General features: G+C 39.8%; 3 protein-coding genes across 3 annotated transcripts in view; 1 reads left to right on the forward strand and 2 right to left on the reverse strand.

Annotated features, from left to right (window-relative positions):
* Nucleotides 1-21,482, reverse strand: part of cldn35 (claudin 35) — a 242,449-nt gene that overhangs the window by 121,183 nt on the left and 99,784 nt on the right. The window lies entirely within an intron of this gene.
* cap1 (CAP, adenylate cyclase-associated protein 1 (yeast)) lies at nt 395-14,692 on the forward strand. Its single transcript, XM_054606407.1, has 13 exons — nt 395-514; nt 5,745-5,849; nt 6,180-6,280; nt 6,767-6,844; nt 7,839-7,982; nt 8,837-8,922; nt 9,669-9,774; nt 10,750-10,939; nt 11,308-11,489; nt 11,624-11,747; nt 12,380-12,462; nt 12,717-12,860; nt 13,786-14,692. The coding sequence occupies exons 2-13, from the start codon at nt 5,747-5,749 to the stop codon at nt 13,867-13,869; spliced, it is 1,425 nt and encodes a 474-aa protein (XP_054462382.1). The 5' UTR covers nt 395-514; nt 5,745-5,746; the 3' UTR covers nt 13,870-14,692.
* On the reverse strand, nt 15,078-21,218 carry ppt1 (palmitoyl-protein thioesterase 1 (ceroid-lipofuscinosis, neuronal 1, infantile)). Its single transcript, XM_054606412.1, has 10 exons — nt 21,134-21,218; nt 19,793-19,915; nt 18,863-18,972; nt 17,772-17,899; nt 17,427-17,497; nt 16,840-16,942; nt 16,644-16,734; nt 16,141-16,239; nt 15,982-16,053; nt 15,078-15,560 (listed from the first exon to the last, which is right to left on the reverse strand). The coding sequence occupies exons 2-10, from the start codon at nt 19,905-19,907 to the stop codon at nt 15,438-15,440; spliced, it is 912 nt and encodes a 303-aa protein (XP_054462387.1). The 5' UTR covers nt 19,908-19,915; nt 21,134-21,218; the 3' UTR covers nt 15,078-15,437.

Here is a 21,482-nt window from a genome sequence, read left to right on the forward strand (position 1 = left end):
AATGCATATGTTCTTAATGTGCAACTGTTTTTGAACATTACATTCATGTTCAAAAAAAGGTACTGTGACTGAAACTACTTAACCATCCTCACACCAGGGGCCAGGACAGCCCAGCACACATGTGCAAGCATGCCCCTACGATGCTTCAGTAATCATGCAAACAGCACATGCCTGTAGATGGAGATTCTGTATTTATATGAGATATTTGTGTCTTTTTGGGGAAAGGAATACCACAATGACATATCTCTGCTGCATGGCCTTCTGACATATCATGAGGAAGGAGAGCAGTTGTTTCGTCTTTTTTTCTAACATAAAGCTGCCCTCTGCCTCTCACACTCCTTATATGGGAAAGGAATTAGTTGCGCGAACAAGGGCGGAAACGCGGCGCGGTGACAGCTGGGTAAATTTACCGACATACAGGAAGAAAAAAAAACAGCCCAGTCGTCTGCTCTGCAAGCCCGCACAATCCCACGGTGACATACACGACCGAATCACTGCTTGACCAGTTTACCAGGTAAGTGTCGTGCAGTTGTTGCGATGTGGGGTTTTATTGCGCATTTAAAGGTTTCGCTAAAGCGTGAAGAAGCGGAATAGACAGCAGCGCGAGGCGACGCTTTCTTCTTCCAGCTGCAACGAGCCATTGAGGAATGATTGAGTTCGCTGTGATGCTAACACACCCGGCTAGCCGAGGGTCCATAACACGTCATGTACCGCTTAACCGGTGACGGACGTGCATTTTTCAAATACATGCGTCCGTTCGGTAAACTTCTTCTTTCTGTGATCAGAGACGTTGGCTCTCTGAAATGTGGAAACTTATTTTTTTGTCTTCTCAGTTACAATAGCCGACACAGGGAGGGGTGTGTGCGTGCGCGTGCGCGCGCGCGTGTGTGTGTGTGTTCGTGTGTGTCTGTGTGTGAGGAAAATAAATCCAGGAAATGCCGAAAAATGACTGCAGTCACTCCACAACAGGGAGGGAGGAATAACGGGTACCATTGGGGCGAACTAATAACTAGATAATCTGTGTTCATGTTGACTCAGACGAGGCTCAGTGTCTTAAATAAACATGTTTGTTCGCTTTCTCGTTGTCGCCAGTGGTGTTTTGACACATTTTGTAAGCCCCGCAGACTGCTTCCTCATCGATTAGGCAACCGTCCAGAACAAGATTGCGTTATTTAGGGAAACGTATGTTTGCTCAAGCTGTCAAACTGTCTCCTCGACGTCTCCCCGTTAACAGAGGCTTGCCTTGTAGCTCGCGGTGTGTTGGTTAGTGGGATTATAACACCCTCCGCTAGCTGGCTTTAGCCGAGTTAGCATCCTAGGCCGTCTGATTGAAACCCCAGTGATCTCATTAACATCAGCGGCTTTGAACTTTGCTTTGTTGGAGCCCTGGGCCCAACGAAGAAGGGAGCGCCTCAGCATTGCTTTGGTCTTTTTTCTCTGCGACAAAGAAGATATGAACTGTATGGTTTTGCTTTATGCCATGCAAATGGCCAGAAAAGGCTACACACACACACACACACACACACACACACACACACACACACACACACACACACACACACACACACACACTCCTTTATGTCTGAACGTCTGGCCCCCAGGCAGAGAAACCCTCACATAGGCCTAACCTACTTCCCTGTCCCTACATGCTGATGGTGCTTCGTGCAGAGCATTTGTGCCATAAGGCTAGAAAAGTAGGGCTATGAATTCAGTTGACAGGATTTTACATGTTGGAGGAAGATCAGCAAGAGCTATAATGCAGAATCGGTAAATGTACCTTCAGAGCTCTAGATGTCTGAAAGGATATATTCAAACGTCTGAATACTGAGGAATTGGATACACAGTAGAATACAAGCGTTTTGGTCTTGGTCTGTCGGTATTGTTGACAATAAAATAAGTGTTATCACCAGACTACTCCTTTTTAACTATGAGGGTCCAAGCTTATGCACATCTAACCCATTTTCTTAAATTCCACTTTAAAGGACTGCCTTAGTTTCATGCTCCTCCTATGATGTTACCGTTTAGCCCCAGTTTTGCCTTTTTATAGTGCTTAGATCTTAGGAAATGTTTTGAAAGGCATGATCCCTATCTTTAATCATTGCTATATCTGCACTTGCGTCTCTGGAAAGTTTATTTTACTTTCTTGACAGTGGAGTTTCCTCGATGGTCAGCAATTTGCTTGAATATATGCAGTCACTTTGCTTTAGAGCACTTTAGAAAATGTTTTCCAGCATCTAAACTGAACCGGATAAAGTTTGTTAGTGTCATTATAAACAGTTTGTCATATGCTGTACCGTTGTTGTTTTTTAAAGCAACTTGTCCATTTAGGTACTTGTTTTTGCTCCCACATAGCATACACCTTTTAGGGGCCACTCCCTTCCTGTGTTGCTTATGAGTCATATCTCAGCCAAGACCAGGAAACATAACTGATACCTGCAGGTATAGCGTTAAAGCTGTAGCAGCCCTGAACATCTGGGTCAAGGGTAGAAATGTTATGTGTCTTGCTATGATCTAATTTTATCTTCACGTCTTGTGGAGAAATTAATATACAGCTTGGTCTGAATGAATGAGGCAGAAAAAGGGAAGTTGAGGCATTTAGAAACAGTCTGACTCATCTGCTGTAAGAGTAGTACTTTGCTGGCCATCATGAGGGATTTGTTCTTTTTGTGTTTAAAATGTGAAAAGTTATCGCCGCCTCTCCTTCAGTAGCTCCAGTCAACTTTTTGGCTCATAGTAATATAATGCTGTTGAAACACTGTTGATATGACTTCAGTTATTTCATTCAAATCTGAAGCAATCTGATCCAACAAAAGGTACACAAAATTATGATTTTGGTTCCAAAAGCTTGCATTGAATGTCGGATAGTGTTTCATTTCACATTTTTCTGGTTACCTATTTTGAGAAAGAAAAGTTTTTTTTCTACAAAAACCCTTTGTCAAATTTTTCAAATGTTGCCTTTTGTCTGAACACAAGAAGCACATTAAAATAAAACCATGTCAAATTGGCCTTTTTTTCTGATTTAAAGCAGGAACTATCTGATGAAAGAGTAAGTAAACAAGATTACAAATTTGACCAGACATTTCGCTACCAAAAAATATTGAGGTTTGATACCCATCTCTGCTTTTATGTATCCAAATTAAGTGGCAACTGGTACTGAAACTACAACGTCTTTCCCTTGTATTACAAACAGGAAAGTGCCTCTAGTTTCATCATCGATCACAGCCAAAAGCTCTAAGTGCTCTTTCGGTCATTAGATATCTAAAGATTTAGTTCAGCCTCTCTGTAGTGAAAGTGACACTGCAGGTTTACCTTCCGTGGGCTCATCAGTGAGAGTGGTCTGTGTGCATCTATTCACCGTCAGCCAAGTGTAAGTACCTGAGACTGGAGGCGCCCTCAGTCACACAGGTGTAGGCAGCGTCAGGTTACAGCCGTCTTATGTAATGTTAGCTTTTCTCATTAGGTGTGTAAGTGTAAGATTATGCTAGACCTTGATTGAAGTTGGTTAATCATGTACTTAAATGGGTAAGTTAGGGTAATCAGGTTGCATGTTGGCACACATTGCCACTGTTTTGTTTATCACAGTGGTTTCCATCTTTTTTCCCTCTGTAAGTGCTTCCTAAGTTTAGACTGTAGCTGTTGGCCAACATTTTTTAATTTTTATTATTGTGTTGTGAAACATACAAGCATCTGCAAATGACATAGTTGGGATAACAGGCCAGGACTGCGCTCTGCAGAGAGTCGGCAGTGACTTGTAATGATCTACATACCTCAGCGAGCCCTGACCTGCTTACAACACACCCATTCGTCTTTTTCGTTACTCAACCACTCTAAAGGTGGAATGTGACTTTTTCTGGCATTTTTAGCCTTCATTTGACAGATCACAGTGTATATTGGGCGACAGAAACAGGTGTAGACATGCAACAATGGTCCAATGGCTGGATTTGAACCTGCAACATTGCAGTGACATGGCATGCAACCACTCTGCTACCAAGGTTTCTGCAAAATTGCAAATTCACATGTTAAAGTTTGGTGGAATTAGAATTCTGGAGTACTTTGTGTGTACAAAAAAACTTTGGAGACAGTTAAGTGAGTTCCAGTGTGTGTAGTTTCTTCAACATGCTGTGTGATGATTGCAACTTGGCAGTTTTTTGTTTTTTTTTTCAGTTTTTTCACACCGTGCAAGATGACTCTGTGGTCCCAGAAATTGGGGTCTTAAGATGATTAAGAAAATCAAGGAGAAGACATTTTTAGACCTCTGGGGAAAAAGAACCTATACGAACAAAATTCAAGGAAATAAATCACCTGGTCAGAATTCACAGATGAAGGTGCTGACGAGAAGTCAGTAGATATCTCGTCACAAGCTGTGTGACCATTACAGCTGCAGAGATTAGTCAATTATACAATGAATTAATAGCGGGTTGTAACTGGAAAGAATAAAATATCAATGGGCCATCAGTGGATGTGTCTAACAGTGCGACGTAAGATCACTGCTTTGGATTTATGACCCAAAACTTGATGACACCACGAATCTCCAAAAATGTTACTTTTATCTGGGGCAGCCTGACATCTGATTATCAAGCGTAGGACTAAATCATCCAAAGGAAAAGCCAGCATCCACAGCCAAGCTGTTTGTTATCCTAACAAAGTAGCTTAGTTCTAATTGCAGCATTTGCCTTCACCTTGTGTCCCATGAGAAATTCAGTTCCCAATTAGAGGGCTACTAGAACAGAAAGTACCAATGTGTCTTGATGATTCAAATATAAACACTAGGGCAAACATAAAAAGAAGCACGTGTAGTTGCAGATAACAATGCTGCTAATACAAAAAAGGGATTTGAATGAACTATGGCTGCTTAATGGTGTGATCAGGAACCAGTAAACCTTCTAGCTTCTGCCTCATCTCTGCTTCCACCTTCCTCCTAGGTCTGTCACAATTGGTGAAAAATGACTTGTAATTACCGTTCTTAAAAAACACATAGGTTTGGACTATATATTTAATTTGGGTACCATGTCCCAACTGGCAGCGAGCAACGCCTCACTGCACAGCTCAACGCTCCGTTCTGAGCTGACTTTTTTTTTCTTGTCGCTTGCTTTGAAAGCCTGGCAATGGACAAGGAAGGGCTGATTGGTCAAGTGTCAATGAGGAATTATCTGTACAATACCTCCTCATTTCACTACAAAAACGTGAATAAGGTGGAAGCTTGCTGGAGGGAGATCGCCAGGGATGAAAGTTTCCTACTAGCTTTTGGCTGTAATGTACGCTTGCTGTTAGGACATGGTGTCATCTTTCTGTGACCAGGTTCTCTGCAATAATCATTATGGTTGTTGTTGAATTATTCCTCGTTCAACCGATCCCCACCGAAAGCATTCTAAGAAGCCTTTTTTTCCGTCCATGACTCGCATGTGTCAGGTAACAGGTAAACTATTTTAAATGTATCAGTCCACATTGACTCCGTTACACCCACGTCTGACGGAGACCCCACAAGTTTCTTCTACGCTTTTAGTGACTCGTGATCTGCATAGAAAGCTGTTTAAATTGTACAAATATCCCATGATGTCTGTATTGAATGACAGTGGGGTTGTCAATAAATTAAAGTGACGTTGTTCGACTCCCATCATGCGGTGCATTCAGTGCGCGCGACGCCGACAGATGTTTTTTTTGTTTTGTTTTTCATAATAGAATATTCATATTCTAATATTATTTTATTTTTTTACTATTCAATAACTGCTCTACCTCCTTCACAGGTATGGCTGAGTTGGCGAGTCTGGTGCAGCGGCTGGAGGTGGCGGTTGGTCGCCTGGAGTCCATGTCAGGACCTGGTGACAGCGGTGGAGATTCTGCTGGGGGAGGTAAATGATCAAGTGTCATTATTGTGAGATATCATAGAGTACTTCTATGATGCATAAGTCCAATAAACCAAGTATTTACATGAAGATACCAAAGCTGAGCCTAAAGGGAACTGTTAGGCTTTTGATCTTTCACAATTGTTAGTTTAGAAATCAGATAAACTTGTTAATGCAAATCTCACATAAGTGCTATCGCAACAAATAAAATCAACAAATCCCTTTGCCATCATTGTATTGTAGCTGCACTATCACTATTTTTTTCATCAATCAACAATATCGTGGTCTTTCAAAATATTTAAATACATTTTTATGCCTGGTTTTTCTTCTCTGCAGCTGTATCGGCGTTCGTGGAGGCCTATGACCAGATCATCAATGGTCCTCTGGCTCAGTACGTCTCCCTCAGCCAGAAGATTGGGGGCGATGTGCAGAAACATGTAAGTTACATTTTAGATGTGACAGCTAGGCCATGTCCGACACACTGCTAAAACCATGTGTCCATATGCGGCCGCGACCACCACCTGAATGTGGTCTGAGCGATCAAAGCTCGATGGGTGCATACACACCTCTGCTAAGAGATGTCCACTTGTGATCGGATCATACAAGATGCATGTTAACGCCAGCTCCTAACAGGGATTTATAGCATCAAGCTCACTCTGTAACACCATGAAAGGGATCAGTCAGTGTCTGTGTTTTTTTACATATTTACTACAAATTACACATATCTTAGATTACTGCTGATGAAGAGTAGCATTTTTATAGATTTTTATTTTTTTTAAATTACAAAACTTGCAGTTTGCAGGTCTGTCATTCGTTTGTATGTAATTGTTAGTAAAAAGGTCTAAGGCATGCAGGAACACCAGGATGATCGTTTGTTCTCTATTTCAGTTATGACATTATGAACTCTCTCTCTTCTCTTCCAGGCAGACATGATGAAGCAGGCATTCTCCAGTCAGAGACAACTCCTCGTAACCGCCTCCTCCTCCCAGAAGCCCTCTGATGTGAGTTAAACACACTCAGTTGCTTAATTGCTTTAGTTAAACAAACGGCATTGATTTATCAACTTCGAATAATTCATTATGCTCATCTCTTGTCTTTCATGCATGCAACCCATTCAATCTTTTGTCTGTCATGGTGTTGTTTCTCCCTGTTTCAAGCCCTATTATATTTATTATATGTTATTTTGTTATATATTTACATTTACATTCCAGCTAGATTTATACAAAGGGTTAACAGGAGCCAAGTTCTCCAAGGTAAAGCAAAGGTATATTTGTTAAGAATATTTCTTTGATTTTAGGATTGCATCAGAGGCAATTGTCATTTCTCCCATCCCTGAGTAACAGCGCTATGTTGGTACAATTTTAAAGAACTTTGTGAAATGTATCTTTTGTGCCTGTCACTTTCAGGCTTGAGACATAACTGTCAAGTGATCCAGTGGTTTGCTTCATGTACAGTATGGTTGAAGTTTGGTTGTTGACCCAATTCTGTCCAAACAAACTGTTGAATCAAAACTATTTGTAATCATGTGCTACTTTTTCATATAACCAAAGTGGATGTCATTCATATGCAGATTTCTTGCATTGGTGAAATAACTCTGTGTAAAAGGAGGAACAGCAGTTGCTCTTTTCTCAGAAGGCAGAATTAGATGTTCTGAGATCATATTCTTTGAGACGTACTGTTACTACAAAGGATAACTTTGTTTACATTGTTATTTATGGGGATGGCTTTGCTAGATATTTGTTTCTGAAAAGTAGAATATTTCTTCAGTTCTAGGAACTTATTTGAGAATATACAAGCAGCCCAAGTTGACCAATCACAGTTCTTTTGTAAAGGAGCTTTTCATTTGTAACCAGTTCACAAAAGCTCCCCAGATTAAAAGAAAACTGTTTACTGAATCTATAAATATAGAGCTCAAACTTGCAAACAATCTATCAAATGTGCTAGTTAATGTTATTCCTTTTTAACAGTGAAACTTTATGTCTCTCTCCTGTTTAGGCGGTTTTGACGACTCTCCTGCAGCCGGTGTCCAAAGCCATCCAGCAGGTGCAGGGGTTCCGTGAGCAGAACCGCACCTCGCCACAGTTCAACCACCTTTCTGCTGTGAGCGAGAGCGTGCCCGCCCTGGGATGGGTTGCCATGGTGAGACTGGGGATGGCAGTGGTTAATGGGCAGGATGGGAAGCTTTTTGGAACGTTGTTTGTGTGTTACAGCGAGTGATTGTGTTTGTGTGTGCGTGCGCGCAGATAAATGAGTGTATAATGGCCGGAAACAATCCGCTCTTTGATTCTGTCATCGCTGTCTGGTGAGCGACAGTTTCTTGGCTGTAACATGGCAGCCAGCAACAGAGCTTTACTGTTACAGTTTAGATGATTAACTCTTTGTTTGTTGGTGTTTTTGATTTTTGTGAATAAAACATCAGGTTTTCATAGAAACATGAGGGATGCATTCATTCTTTGGAGTTGAGTAGATCACTACTACTCATGTTTGTATGCCAAATATAAAGCTAGAGCCAGCAGCTGGTTAGCTTAGCAGAGGGGAAAAGCTAGCCTGGCTCTGTCCAACGGTATCCGATATTCAACTCCCTACCAGCAACTATAGTTAACATTCTACATCTTGAATGTTTGATCCAGGAAAAAAAACAAAGCATAAAGGCAATTTCTTTTGTTACTTTTACAGAGCCAGACTAGCTGTTTCCCCCTGCTTTCAGTCTTTATGCTAAGCCAATAGTCATTTGGCTGTAGCTTCATATTTAGTGTGCCACCTTCTGTACTTCTTCCAATTTCTCCAAACTTCCACAAGAACTGATGAGCATATTTGCTGAAGTCAAAGTATTTCTTTAATTTGTAAGCTTTACTTTTTTTACTTTGGAGAGAGCAGGGCATGCTTTCTCTGCCTTCTTTATGCAAAAACTCACACTCAAACAATAGTATTTAATTTAATCTCAGTTAAGACATGGATGCATTTTATGTTTACCTTTCTTCTTTGTGTCCCAGGCTCCTAAACCATGCCCCTATGTTAAAGAGATGCAGGATGCTGCCATGTTCTACACCAACCGTGTGCTCAAGGAATACAAGGAAAAGTAAGTAAAGCTATATTATGTTCTGCAGTTAAGCTGGCAACACATTCATTTTAAATTTATGACAACAATCTAGTGGGCCTCCTTTTGCAATTTCTTTTATAAAAATAAAAACAAAAAAACAAAGCCGTCATTTGTTTTATAAATGATGTAACGTTTCGATAACTAAAATGGTCAGATTAACTTTCATATGCAGCCAAGCAGCTTGCTCAACCCATCTGTCATCCATCTGTCCTTCCTCCAGGCTTCTTTTTTTTTTTTTTTCTTAAAGTTCAGTTCTACTGAGTCAGCACTTCCACGTGACACGCTGACGCATGCTACTGCCAGACTTCCTGTATTTAGACCTGAACTCAAAGCTTTTGTGTTAATGAGCAGAGTTAGAGTCAGATTTAAAGTCAAGTTGGAACGTAGACATTAATGAGAATAAAATCACCCAGTTTATGCTGAGCAGTTACACAGAAACACCCCATGTGTCAGTGGGCTCTCTGCTGCATTGAATGCTGTATACAAATACAAGGCATTGGATCCAAAGTTTATACAATGTGAGATCTGGACTTAGTGGTTAAGCTGGTTTAGAAAATGTTATTTTAAGTAGTTAATCTCTGGTTTTGTTTCTGTGTGTGGAGGTTCTCATACATTGTCTGATTTCCTGTGGGACACAGGACAGATGAAAAAAAACAATAAAAATCTAGAGGAGGAAAAATAAAATGCTGAGATATGAATTGCCATTTTCCATCTCTTCCTCACAGGGACAAGACACATGTGGACTGGGTGAAGGCCTACGTCTCCATCTGGACTGAGCTGCAAAACTATGTCAAACAGCACCACACCACCGGGCTGACCTGGAGCAAGAGCGTGAGTCTCATAAGAAAAACCCTCTAAGAGCCAACGGAGAAAAGTTATATCAATAACACCATATTTATCAAGCCACTTACACCCACCAGTGAAGTGTAAATGTAACCTTTTAAGGGCAACTGTCAAGTGCTCGAATGATTAATCACATATGTTTATGGCAAGAGGAGCAAGTTAACCATTTTTAAGTCCCGCCCCCTCTTTGCTCTGTGCTCCAGTACAGTTGAGCAAGCTTGGTACTCGTCATAAACTCGGTCAACTTTCCCCTTTCCTGTTATACTTAGATATGCTACATCTGTTCAAAGGTAACATAGCCATGGTAGTCACATTGTGGTTTCAAATTCTTCACATTACATGGTATATAGTCACAGCTACTTTGTGATGATTTTGGCGGTCCCTTTGAATGAAAGCGGCAGTGTCTCCAAGTCCCTTTTTCACTTTTTTTTTTTTTTTTTTGCTGGAGCTGAAGCTAGTATAGGAGCGACTTTGAAATCATCTCACATGGAAAATGCATACAATGAAGATGCATGAAAAGTGATGCAAACAAAATCAAGGCCATCTCCATATTTGTTTTGACGCCCAATCAAATGTTCTATTCAATCAAAATTAGAAGGTTAAAACTACACTGTTCTGACTTGTAAATCAACTAACCTACTTTCCAGTGAGAAGTTTTATTTTTACGATATTACGTGCGATATATTGAACATCGCAGAAGGTTTGCTCCTAACCTCTCTCTGTACTGCAGACATCCAGGATCTACTCGTAACCAACTAACTATTTTTAAGTCGTAAAACTGTTAATGGCGTTTATTCTTATGTTTCTAAGGGGAACAAGTAAATAATTCCTACTTGTATTCACTGCTATCTGGTTATGATTTCTTTTAATTGTTACTTTTTCTAAGCACAACTCAGTTGAATCTTATGCCGTGACATTAGTTGGCCTCAGTTGCAGTATTTCAGATTTTTCTGTCCACCTCAGGGTCCCATGGCTTCAGCCTCTGCAGCTCCCCCCAGGGCTCCTGCTGGTGGATGTCCCCCACCTCCCCCTGGACCTCCTCCTCCCCCCATGGACTTGAGCGCATCGTCTGGCGGTGGCGGCGGAGATGCTGGCGATACCAACCGTAACGCTTTATTCGCCTCTCTCAACCAGGGAGCGGACATCACCAGGGGTAGGTGACGAGCATCAGAGGAGTTGATGTTTTTTTTTTTATCTTTCTTTACGGTCATAGTTTTCATAGTATGATGCACAATATTTTAGTTTAATCTTTAACTATCATATTACATTTTTGTTCAATTTCAGTTTTCTTAAAGATGTTTAGTAATTGAAGTGCAGTGTGGAGTCAGAAATCATATATTTCCTTTTGAATTTTAGTGAAGGACAAGTATAAATAATATTGAACTGAAATGCACTTAATTGCTCTAGATGACTGTGAGGCTCAGAAACCAAATATCACAGACCATTTCATAGCTGAGGATTTAGAGACATGTCCTACTGTGGGACTTACAAAGCGTTTCCCTCTTTTCTTGACCTATCCAGGCCTGAAGCATGTGAGCGACAACCAGAAGACCCACAAGAATCCTACACTGAGGAGTGGGAGCGCTCCCGTACGTTCTGGGCCAAAACCTTTCGCCTCCCCCACTCCCCGACCTGCTGCGGCGGCCACCCCGACCCGTACGCTGCCCCCTGTGTTTGAGCTGGATGGCAAGAAGTGGAAAGTGGTAAGTTACCAGAATGAGTCGTTGAACCTGAATTACCTTTTTACATTTTTATTTAATAGCTAGCCTTTTATAGTAACTCCATCTCATATTCTCTCATCAACTTTTTTTTTTTTTTTTCTTCTTTCCGTCTGCAGGAGAACCAAGAGGGAGCACAGGACCTGGTGATCAACGACACTGAGCTGAAACAAGTGGTTTATGCTTACAAGTGTAACAAGAGCACCCTGCAGGTCAAGAACAAAATCAACTCCATCACTTTAGGTAAGGGTTAAAAGGTGGTTAACCTCACTGGTCAGAATCTTCTGAGCCAGATGTTTGAGATAAATAAATCCTATAGTACACATAACTTGTAGCTTAAGAATTTAGAACGATTTTTAAGTTTTTTGTTGTGACAAAGTGATAGAGTGAGAGTTGTCTCTACATCCATTGGTACATTTGCAAACATGAACTGCTAATGGCTAATTCTGCCGACTTTTAATGCTGCCAATTTCCAAAGAAGTAAACAAATATAGGCTTTCAAAACCACAGTTGTAGCCTGCAACCTATTCTCCAAAGTCTATAGCGTGATTATCCCCCAAATAGAAATAGGACAAATAATGATAAAATGAGTAACAAAATCCACAATGGCTCTTTTAGGTCTGTAGCACTGACACTCTATCCGTTCATGATGAAATAATTGTACAGTGTTGGTAACCAATACGTGTTTGACAAAGAAGTCGGACAATGAGTGCAGGTAATTTGGATTATTACATTTTTAAAAAATGATATTATATTGAAGGCCAGTGTGATAGATGGTAGAACAGATCATATTTATTTACCAAAGACAGACTCTGGCCGGTTGTATGACATGCTGACGTCTGACCTCTAAGTATGTGTTTGTTTCTCTCCATCAGACAACTGTAAGAAACTGGGCCTGGTGTTTGATCATGTCGTGGGCATCGTAGAGATCATCAACTGCAGGGATATCAAGATCCAGGTGTGTTTTTAAAAATAAATCAAAAAAATCCTGTAACAACCATGCAGTGTAATAGCAGAATGCTATTTTACTGGCCCTGCTAAGCCCTGCTTTGTATTCATGTAGTTGCACACTGCAGGCTGCTCAATTTTTGGCCGCAGTGCAGAGAAACGTGTGTCCCATCAGATATGGCAGAGAGGAATCCAGCTTTTCTTAACAACAATACAGTTAATCAGCAGCTATTACATGATTCTTTGTTGCGGTTTTGTATCCAGGTCATGGGTAAGGTCCCCACTATCTCCATCAACAAGACGGACGGCTGCCATGTCTACCTGAGCAAAGATTCACTGAGCTGCGAGATCGTCAGCGCCAAGAGCTCAGAGATGAACGTCTTGGTACCCAACGAAGACGGAGAATATGTGAGTATTTCAGGAGGAAAATTTGACTCGATTGTTACAGTCCACGAATCCCATAAAATGACCAAAACCCAAAATGAATTGATGGCACAATGACCATTGTCTTTGTATCAAAACCTAATATACAGTATTGTATTCCCCTCTGCTATACAGCTCCATTTTTGTCCCAAAACTATAAAACACATTAATGAGCCACAGTGTTTCAATGGGTGTCATGTTCCTTCAACCGTAGGCACCAAAGTTTTCAGTCAACCCCACAAACAACGTCCTGCTAATACCATAGATGTATTAAGGAGCACTAGATACCATCTTCTAAGATGGCGCCCCCTTTCCTACTGTAAAAGTTAAATTGGGTGCATATGAAGGGGGGAAAAAAAAAATTCACCAGGGGGCCCAAAGAGCATGCTCATTAGAGTTGGTCTCCAGCTGACTTCCTGTTTGCTCCTCACATATCGTCTGCATGGCTTATACATTTTTAGACACATTTTCTTGAATGGATCAGGTCCTGATGTAATTTTGGGTTGTTTGTGATACTCTGAAACAGATTTAGAGCCTCTCCGTTCCTAATGATTTGTGTTTTGGAAAAAAGATTTTTGGGCCGTTGTGCATCACATGAAAGTAGTCCCCAGCAAATGCATTACTTCCTGTTTGAGCAACATTTGCTGAAAACTACAGCTGTTTTAGGAAATTTCCCTTTTTAAAAAACAAAAATACTATGTACATGTAGAAACCAAAGATTTTGGATCTAAGAGCCACAGACGGGTTAGGGAAGTGGGAAAGTGCTGAAATACAAATTCATTCTTGGTTATGGTCTTTTCATGAGTTATATTTGGAATAAGAAAAATGTAGAGTCTCTCCAGCCATATCCTCGATGGCGCTAAAACATTTAAAACTGGGTTTTCAATGTGACTTCTCTCCCATCTCTCAGATTGAGCTCCCTGTTCCTGAGCAGTTCAAGACCGTCTGGGACGGCAAGAAGCTTGTTACCACATGTACTGAGATCGCCGGATAGACGCGGGCAGCATATGAAATGGCCGCCCCTCCTCAACACCACCCCCACCCCTTTTTTTTTGCAAATGCCTTCCTGACTGATCGACCGCCCCACCAGTTAATTCTCACACTGTAGACTTGATATTTGGACCTCATCCGTTATATCTCTCTCCCTCCTTCCTTTTATCAGCCAATCACAGCTTAAGCTGTCCCCTTCCATCAGCCAATGAGAGGACTGCTCGCTTTTATCTGGAGCAATATCCTCCAGCCAATCAGCAGGGAGCGGCTTGTCATTCAAATTATTTTTTCCTGTGAGCACTTTTCAAAAACATTCATGAGTTTTGCCAATAGCTGGGATGCTCTGTACAATGACTTGTATCTATCTGGATAATGCTACGCTAAATTTAACATGTAGAATAGCCAACATGAGAACAGGCATAGTGATTCCTCTGCAAGCCAATCAGGCTATACGCTAACGATGCTACAGGCTATAGTTTCTCCTCTTCCTGGTCAGGAGAGGCTGGTAGGTTTCTGTTCCATTATATGCAATCCACTGGTGAAGCACTTGTCAAACAAAGAGGATAATGGCATCCATATCACCTCTGCTGATCATGACTATAATAATATTAACATTCATAGTGGATAATAATATGAAAAAAAATTAGAAAACTCAGCCTTCTCACAGAAAAAGGTGTAAAAACAAGTTGTGTGCACATCATGAAACTCCATCTAGATGACGTTGGAACATTTAAAATAGCAGGAAGATGATCATTCCATGTGATTTCCATTTAACCCACACATAGGACATTCCCAAGTATTAAAAAAAAATAAAAAAAATAAATACATTCCACATAAAGGAGACATGTAAGAAAATGTTTGCGATAAAGAGCAAAGAGATGTTGATACAACGTGGAAGAGAAAGATTGAAGGCAGAATCACTGTTAAGAGCTTCACCTACACCTCAGTCTCTAGGTTGGAAATATCTGCTCTGACCATCTCTGTAGATATTCACAATTACCGAAAAAGTCTTAAAATATTAGCCAATCGCCGTCTCTCCACTCGCTCATAGCTTGCGTCGGCACTCTGGTTGTCTTCAGCTCTTGAAGCTCTTCGCTGAATTTTCTTTTATGTTGTCTCTTTTATTCTTTTTACCTCAAATTTTTTTGGGTCCAAACATCTGAATTCTGCTCATTAGTACTGGAGACATCATTAAAAAATGTTGCAATAAAAAGCATCTCTCTGTTTGTCTTTATTGGATTTAAAATGAAATCTGTACACATTCATTTAAATAACATACATAAGAACAAAAAAGTCTCAATTCAACATTTCTGACAACTATATCACCTAATCAGAACACCTAACAGGGGAAATAACTGTATTGGCAATGCAGTTAAAAAAGATTGCTGCTAAAGTTACCATAACAAAACAAAATACTACAAGTGATCAGTGCAAAAGGAATGAATGATGTGCTTTTTGCATTCCTGCTCAAGTTAGCAAGCTTTTATTATTGACTGGAAGTTTATTACTCCTGAAACAGAATAGTTGGTGAAGTCTAGTTAGATTTACTCCTCTATGACTGACTGAAGTGTTTCAGTGCAAATAAGGCAGCAGGTTTGCATGGAACCACTCTCTTGTGAACTGCAGGTGGTCTCCTTGGCTTGCCAGAAAAGCTAGCTTTCCAGCTTTGTCCATCGCTGCCAGGCCCAGACGGTCCTACATGTGGAGACAGACATTCAGCTTCACATCCTCAGAAACTCAAGTCTAAAGGCAGTCCTTGGTGTAGGATACTGTACCACAGTGTCTGGAAGAATTAGCTAACTTTAAATCTTTTTAACTTTAAGAGCAAGGATAAAATGTCAAACAATAAATTATGAGAATATACACAGTGGTTTAATTAGACCCACCTTTACCAGCTGTAACATTAAAGTGATGCACACATTAATGCATCAATAATTATAAATCTATTATTCAGTAATGTGCCATTCTGCTTTAAGTATATTTTGACCTGCAGCAGAGTACTTTTACACTTTAGTATTGCTACTTTTACTTAAGTGAAAGATTTGAGTACTTCTTCCAACACTGCAATCCTCAGTGCCCAATCATACTATTTCCTCATAAACAATAAACACGTTACCTCTTTGTAGAGAACGCTCTCCTGTAGAGTTTCAGTCTCTTTGGCCTGGCCCGTTTTCAGGAAGCCGAACCACTACCGCAAAAAAATAAGACCGTTTGTGATTGTATTCAGTGAAACAGGCATATAGAGGTTACCATTTAGAGTGTGTGTGTTCAGTACCTCTGTATCGACAGGATCCACCACCGTGTCCTGCAGGAACTTGACCATGACGAACTTGTCCAGCAGCTGAAGATTCTTCCTGTAAGTCTCATTTACAGCCTTTAAAAAAAAGATTAATAAAAATCTATATTGAGTAATATGATTATGGCCTAGACTAGATTCAGACTTAAAAAATATAAATATTTGAATGTGCAGCAATGTTCACAAGGAGTTTGAACAACCTCTCAACTGAACTATATAATGTGTAGGTATATATTCATGCCCAAAAGTATGAACCTGAAAATGAGCATGTAATGTCCCCTTTAAATAACCCGCGAAAAAACAGATGGACCTAAACATGCGTTTATTTTTTCAAAACTACTTTTTTCCAGAATAAAAAGGTATTAATTCCCCACAATAGCAAATGCTTACAAGCTGGTCCCCCAATGACTAACTAACCGTGATGAATTGTGCATCAATGCAAACTGCATTAGCTTTCAGAATTTTCTGCAATGCATACTGACCCTCTCCTGATTGATGTCGGCCAGAAAGAGGCTGTGCTTCTTGTACAGGCCATCGTTTAAGGGGTCGTGCCAGTACTGGGCCTGAACCAAGCTGATAACCACAAACACAACATCCAGTCAGTGCTACAGCAACAGCAGTGACGATAACCACACAATAGCAAGAACACTAAACACATCGGCATCATAAGAAACGCACTGCTTTTGAACCAAGTCGGTGTAAGCTCCATTGTTCAGAGCTTTGCGTATCATGTCACAGATGTTGGAGCTTTCTCCGGGACACCTGGGCAGCCCGTACACTCCTGAGGATTGAAAAACACACACATTATTTTGTCAAGACAGTTTGTGATGATGATTCATAATCTACACTATACTAAGTCTTATTGCCAACAAGTCCCATGAAAAGACTAAAACTATCTCTTCCAACCTCTTCATGGCAATTCTTTGTATCTTTGGAACTAAAAACCAAGCCCATTTGTTCCAAGTGTGGATGAAAATATTTAAAAAGTAGTCACAACAATATATAATTGAATTCCTAAAATAGGCTAAATAATTCCATTAAACAGTTGGGCAATGTATTTTTCCACAAATGGTATTTTCAACCGCGGATTAATACACATTATGGTGCTCTAGTGAGTATTTAATAACGCAGGACGGTGTATGTGGAATAAAAAATAAACTACAGTGCCCACGTTCATTATGATGAAGGAACATGTCATCCAGTGCAACAGTGAGGTTCATTGATGCATTCTTAATCGTGGCGTTTCGGTTTTTGAATAATGTTACCTTGGTGCTGGCCCCCGATGGAGATCAAGTTTTTCATTGGTGGAGAGGGGCAGCGCTGAGCCACGGCTCTTCTGTGGAGAGAGGAAGCAGGAAGAATCAACACAAGCTTCCTCATTGTTGTCATGAAAAATGAAACTGAAAACATGCAACAGAGGCCGCAAACTGAGAATAAAGCCCTGGACTCAAAGCTCAACATTTCATATCACACTATTCTCTGAGACATCGGTATTTCACTCACTCTGCAGGAAAATCAGGCAAGAAGGGAAACCATACAAGCAAAGACGTCCAATTTCTACCACATTCACATAACGAAACCATTCAGTGTCCAGAACAGTAGTTACATACAGAAACTGTCCTCCCTGGGAGAAGCCCATGGCATTGTATCCTCCCTTCAACTTTGGGTCCTGGGCCAGCTGACTGCACACCATGGACACCTGCTCATTCACATCCATGAAAAAGCCATTTTCTGTGTCCTGCAGGAGGAGAAACATGAAAAGCTCAAAGCATGACAGGCGGATTAAAAGAAGTAAAAACGAGAACCGTCCATGAGGAGAAGAGCTGAGAGATACAGTCACGGTGTTACGATACATCAAAGCAGAGTTGTGCCGGTTTGCTATGAATATTAACACTGAGAAATGACATAGTGGAGTTGTAAAAGAGCTACTCTCCTGATGTAACTTGTGCCAACGGCACTGCAAATATCACAGAATAGGAATCCTTGCCCGTCATGTGGATGTATCAATCACAGCTGCTGTATGACTGTTTGGTTCACATGTGATATTCTGGCTAAACATGTCATATGTCATATGTCAACATGTCATATGTTCATACGTATTATGTGTTAGTGCAAGAGGAAAAGTAGAATGGCAGTAAATTAATGTATGTACCTTTGCAGAAATTGAATAATGATTTTTTTTTGTTACTGAACTTAAAGTATTGCCTTTTAGCTCGAGAAACATAAAAAACAAAACATGAATGAAGCATATATATGAATGGAGCTCTGCCTTTTTTCATTACAAAATACATGCGCAAAACAGAAAAATAATATAAAAGGTCTATGTTTTATCTCAAAAATGATTAAACATTTAAAATTATTATTTATTTTTCCTTTTTTTTATTTGATGCATCACTGACGACTGTGACAGTGTGTGAGTGTGCAATTATGTAGGAGTATATCAGATATATATCATGTGCTCTGTATTTCATACAGTATGTCATGGATCCATGTCAGAGGTTTATTTCTTTTGGCCACTGTTTATTGTTTGTGTAAAGCTTCGTTTCTGTTAAAAAGGACAATAAAAATAGCGCAGATCCTATTTTCTCCAGCAAAGTAACCATTTTAGAATTAACGAGTAACTAGACACAACGTTAACCTTTTCCTTCATAAGAGGTTTGGCACTAGCTAGGATTATGTAAGTCTTTCAGTTCAAAAGTACCTGAACCACATTCTTCCCGATCATCAGCGAGAGCACATAAATGCCAGAGACCTCCTCCTCAATCATCTTCTTTATACTCCCCATGCTGAGCGGGTTACAACAGCTGTCGCCTGGTGGACACATGAACATTTACTTTATTATCATTTCAACCATTTAGCTAAACTTGACTCACTGTAAGGTGGTGATGTATGTAGAACATGTGGTGTTTGTTAAAACCAAGTACAGTCATTGTAGCCAAAGCCTGATATATCTTATTCATCTGTGCCTTAGAGCTCCACCAAAATACTAAACGTATAAAAAGAGCCACACTATTGGACTGGGGGACATGTTCAACCATTAACATTAACGTGGGCACTGTTGTTTATTTTGAGTCCCAAATACATAGTTGTGCTGTCCTCAGAAGAGCAACACATGTGTATTAATCCACTGCTGAAAATAGTCCCCCCAAGTGCAGTATTTATTCTTGTTTGAGTAATTGTTTGTGTTTGTCTTTTAATTGGATTAATTGACAGAAATAAAATATATAGATCTACGGCAGTCTTATTAAAGAAGGATGTGCATAAACACAAGCTCTCTATCTGAAATATATGGCTTACATTAACGTCTGCTAAACATATAAAACACAGATACCTGGTTGTTAAAGGAGAAGAGAAAGTGTTTGGGTTCTTTTCACTTCCCCTGACTGTATTTTCCCAACCAGTATGCAATTAAAATGAGGATCCTTCCAGTTATCAGTGTAACATGTGCATTATATAGTGCAGAAAATGTCATCACAGTAAAGGATGTTAAAGGGTTAAATAAATAGTTCTAGTCCTAAAAAACGGATTTGTTCAGAAGTTCAAGTTCAGAAGTTAGATAACTCCCTTAAGGTAAATGTAATGGCTTTTTTTTTCGCTTTTCAGTATAAGGACTGGCCACACGGTCACTCACCCATCCCATGCCACAGCACCAGTGGTACGGTATCATTGTTGGATTTATAAACTGGGCTTCCAGCAACCAGCAGCACTGGACCAGCCAGCAGGAAACACAGGAGGGCCGCTGTCATCCTGGATCCTGAAACAAACATAGAGGGGGTCAAAGTGTGCATTGTTGTGTTGCGAAATACATAATTACCTTTCCTCCTTCTTCACTTTCTATTATTTTATCAAGCCATAACTCTGCAAGACCTAAACAACTAGAGCCATCACAGATTAACTTAACCCCAGTTACCCACATGGTTTATGGTTTATTTTCTGTACATGCAATTTAATAATGTGCCATTGGAATAATATCCAATAGCACTTTGTTCAGTTTGAACATGTATAAAGATTGTTATCTTACTTATATTACTATCTTTCATCTTGTAAAATATTTCAAGTCCAATACATGCATTATAAAAATATATATATTAATACAGACAAACACTAAGTACCATTATTTAATCAATGTATCAGTGCTGTGTACACTGTTAACTTAATAAGAAAAGATGGCTGTAAACCGTGCTGCTATTGCAGTTCCATATGCTCCCCATATGCTCTGCATAGTTTTCTATTTCTTTTGTTTCTATTCTTATTTTAGTTATTTAATATACATCTTATTATTTAATTATTGTTTTCCTTTTTCTATTTATCTGTATTGCTGTTCTTGTGCTGCTGCTGGAACAACCAAATTCCCCCTGTGGGGATCAATCAAAGTTTAACTTATCGTATTATTGAAAGATCCTATCAATCAATATTCAATCAAAATCAATACTTCTTGTTGATTTTAGTTTAATACATCATACTTTTGTATTAAGCAATCACTTAAAAATAGATGTGTGAATGCAGTTTTTGTCAACCTTGTTACTTGTATTGGTCTCTGTTTGTCCTAATAATATACATCAATATAAAGTTAAATGGATAAATACAGTAACAATGGCAGTGAGAACAGAAACTAAGCTGAATCACTTCCTGGTATTTACAATGCTCTTAAGTAGTCATTACTGCACAGAGACTGTCGCAGATATTTCAGGAAAACAACAAGGCTGAAAAAAATGAATTAACCCCAAAAATACTTTTAATCAGTGCAGAGTCATGCGGGAAGAGAGCTCGAGCAAGATAACTAACGTAAACGAATCAATGAACATTAACATGGAATGAATCAATAATTAGATGCATTCTGAAACATGCAGATGTAGATTCATGCTATGGATAATGTTAAAAACCACACTCATATTTAAAAAAGCATGTAAAGCCTTATTAGTGTTCTAAAACAGTATACCAGTAACGTTAAATGTCCAAAAACATTACTCACTGTTTGTGTTCTTCCTGCTTCTGTTTCGTGGGACTGCTAGTCACATGACTCTGCTTTGAGCGAACAGCCAATCAGATTTAAGAGGATGAAACGTCTAACTTGTGACTAACCGTGTTGTAGTGACCCTGCCTGTTTTCTGGACTTAAATAATTATATATTTTCCGATATCATGGTTAATTGAGCTCTTGGTAACTCTCATCTTAAATCTCGTGGGGTGACGTTACGGCCTCACGTGGCATTTTAACATATTAACACCGCGCTTACAGCCGCTAGCTAATTAGCTAGCCATGCTAGCTCGTCGTGAAAATAAACAACATTCCTGTAGGGATTATTTAGCCACTTATATAAA

This window comes from Anoplopoma fimbria, chromosome 10 (genome assembly GCF_027596085.1).
Source record: "Anoplopoma fimbria isolate UVic2021 breed Golden Eagle Sablefish chromosome 10, Afim_UVic_2022, whole genome shotgun sequence".
Lineage (NCBI taxonomy): Eukaryota > Metazoa > Chordata > Actinopteri > Perciformes > Anoplopomatidae > Anoplopoma > Anoplopoma fimbria.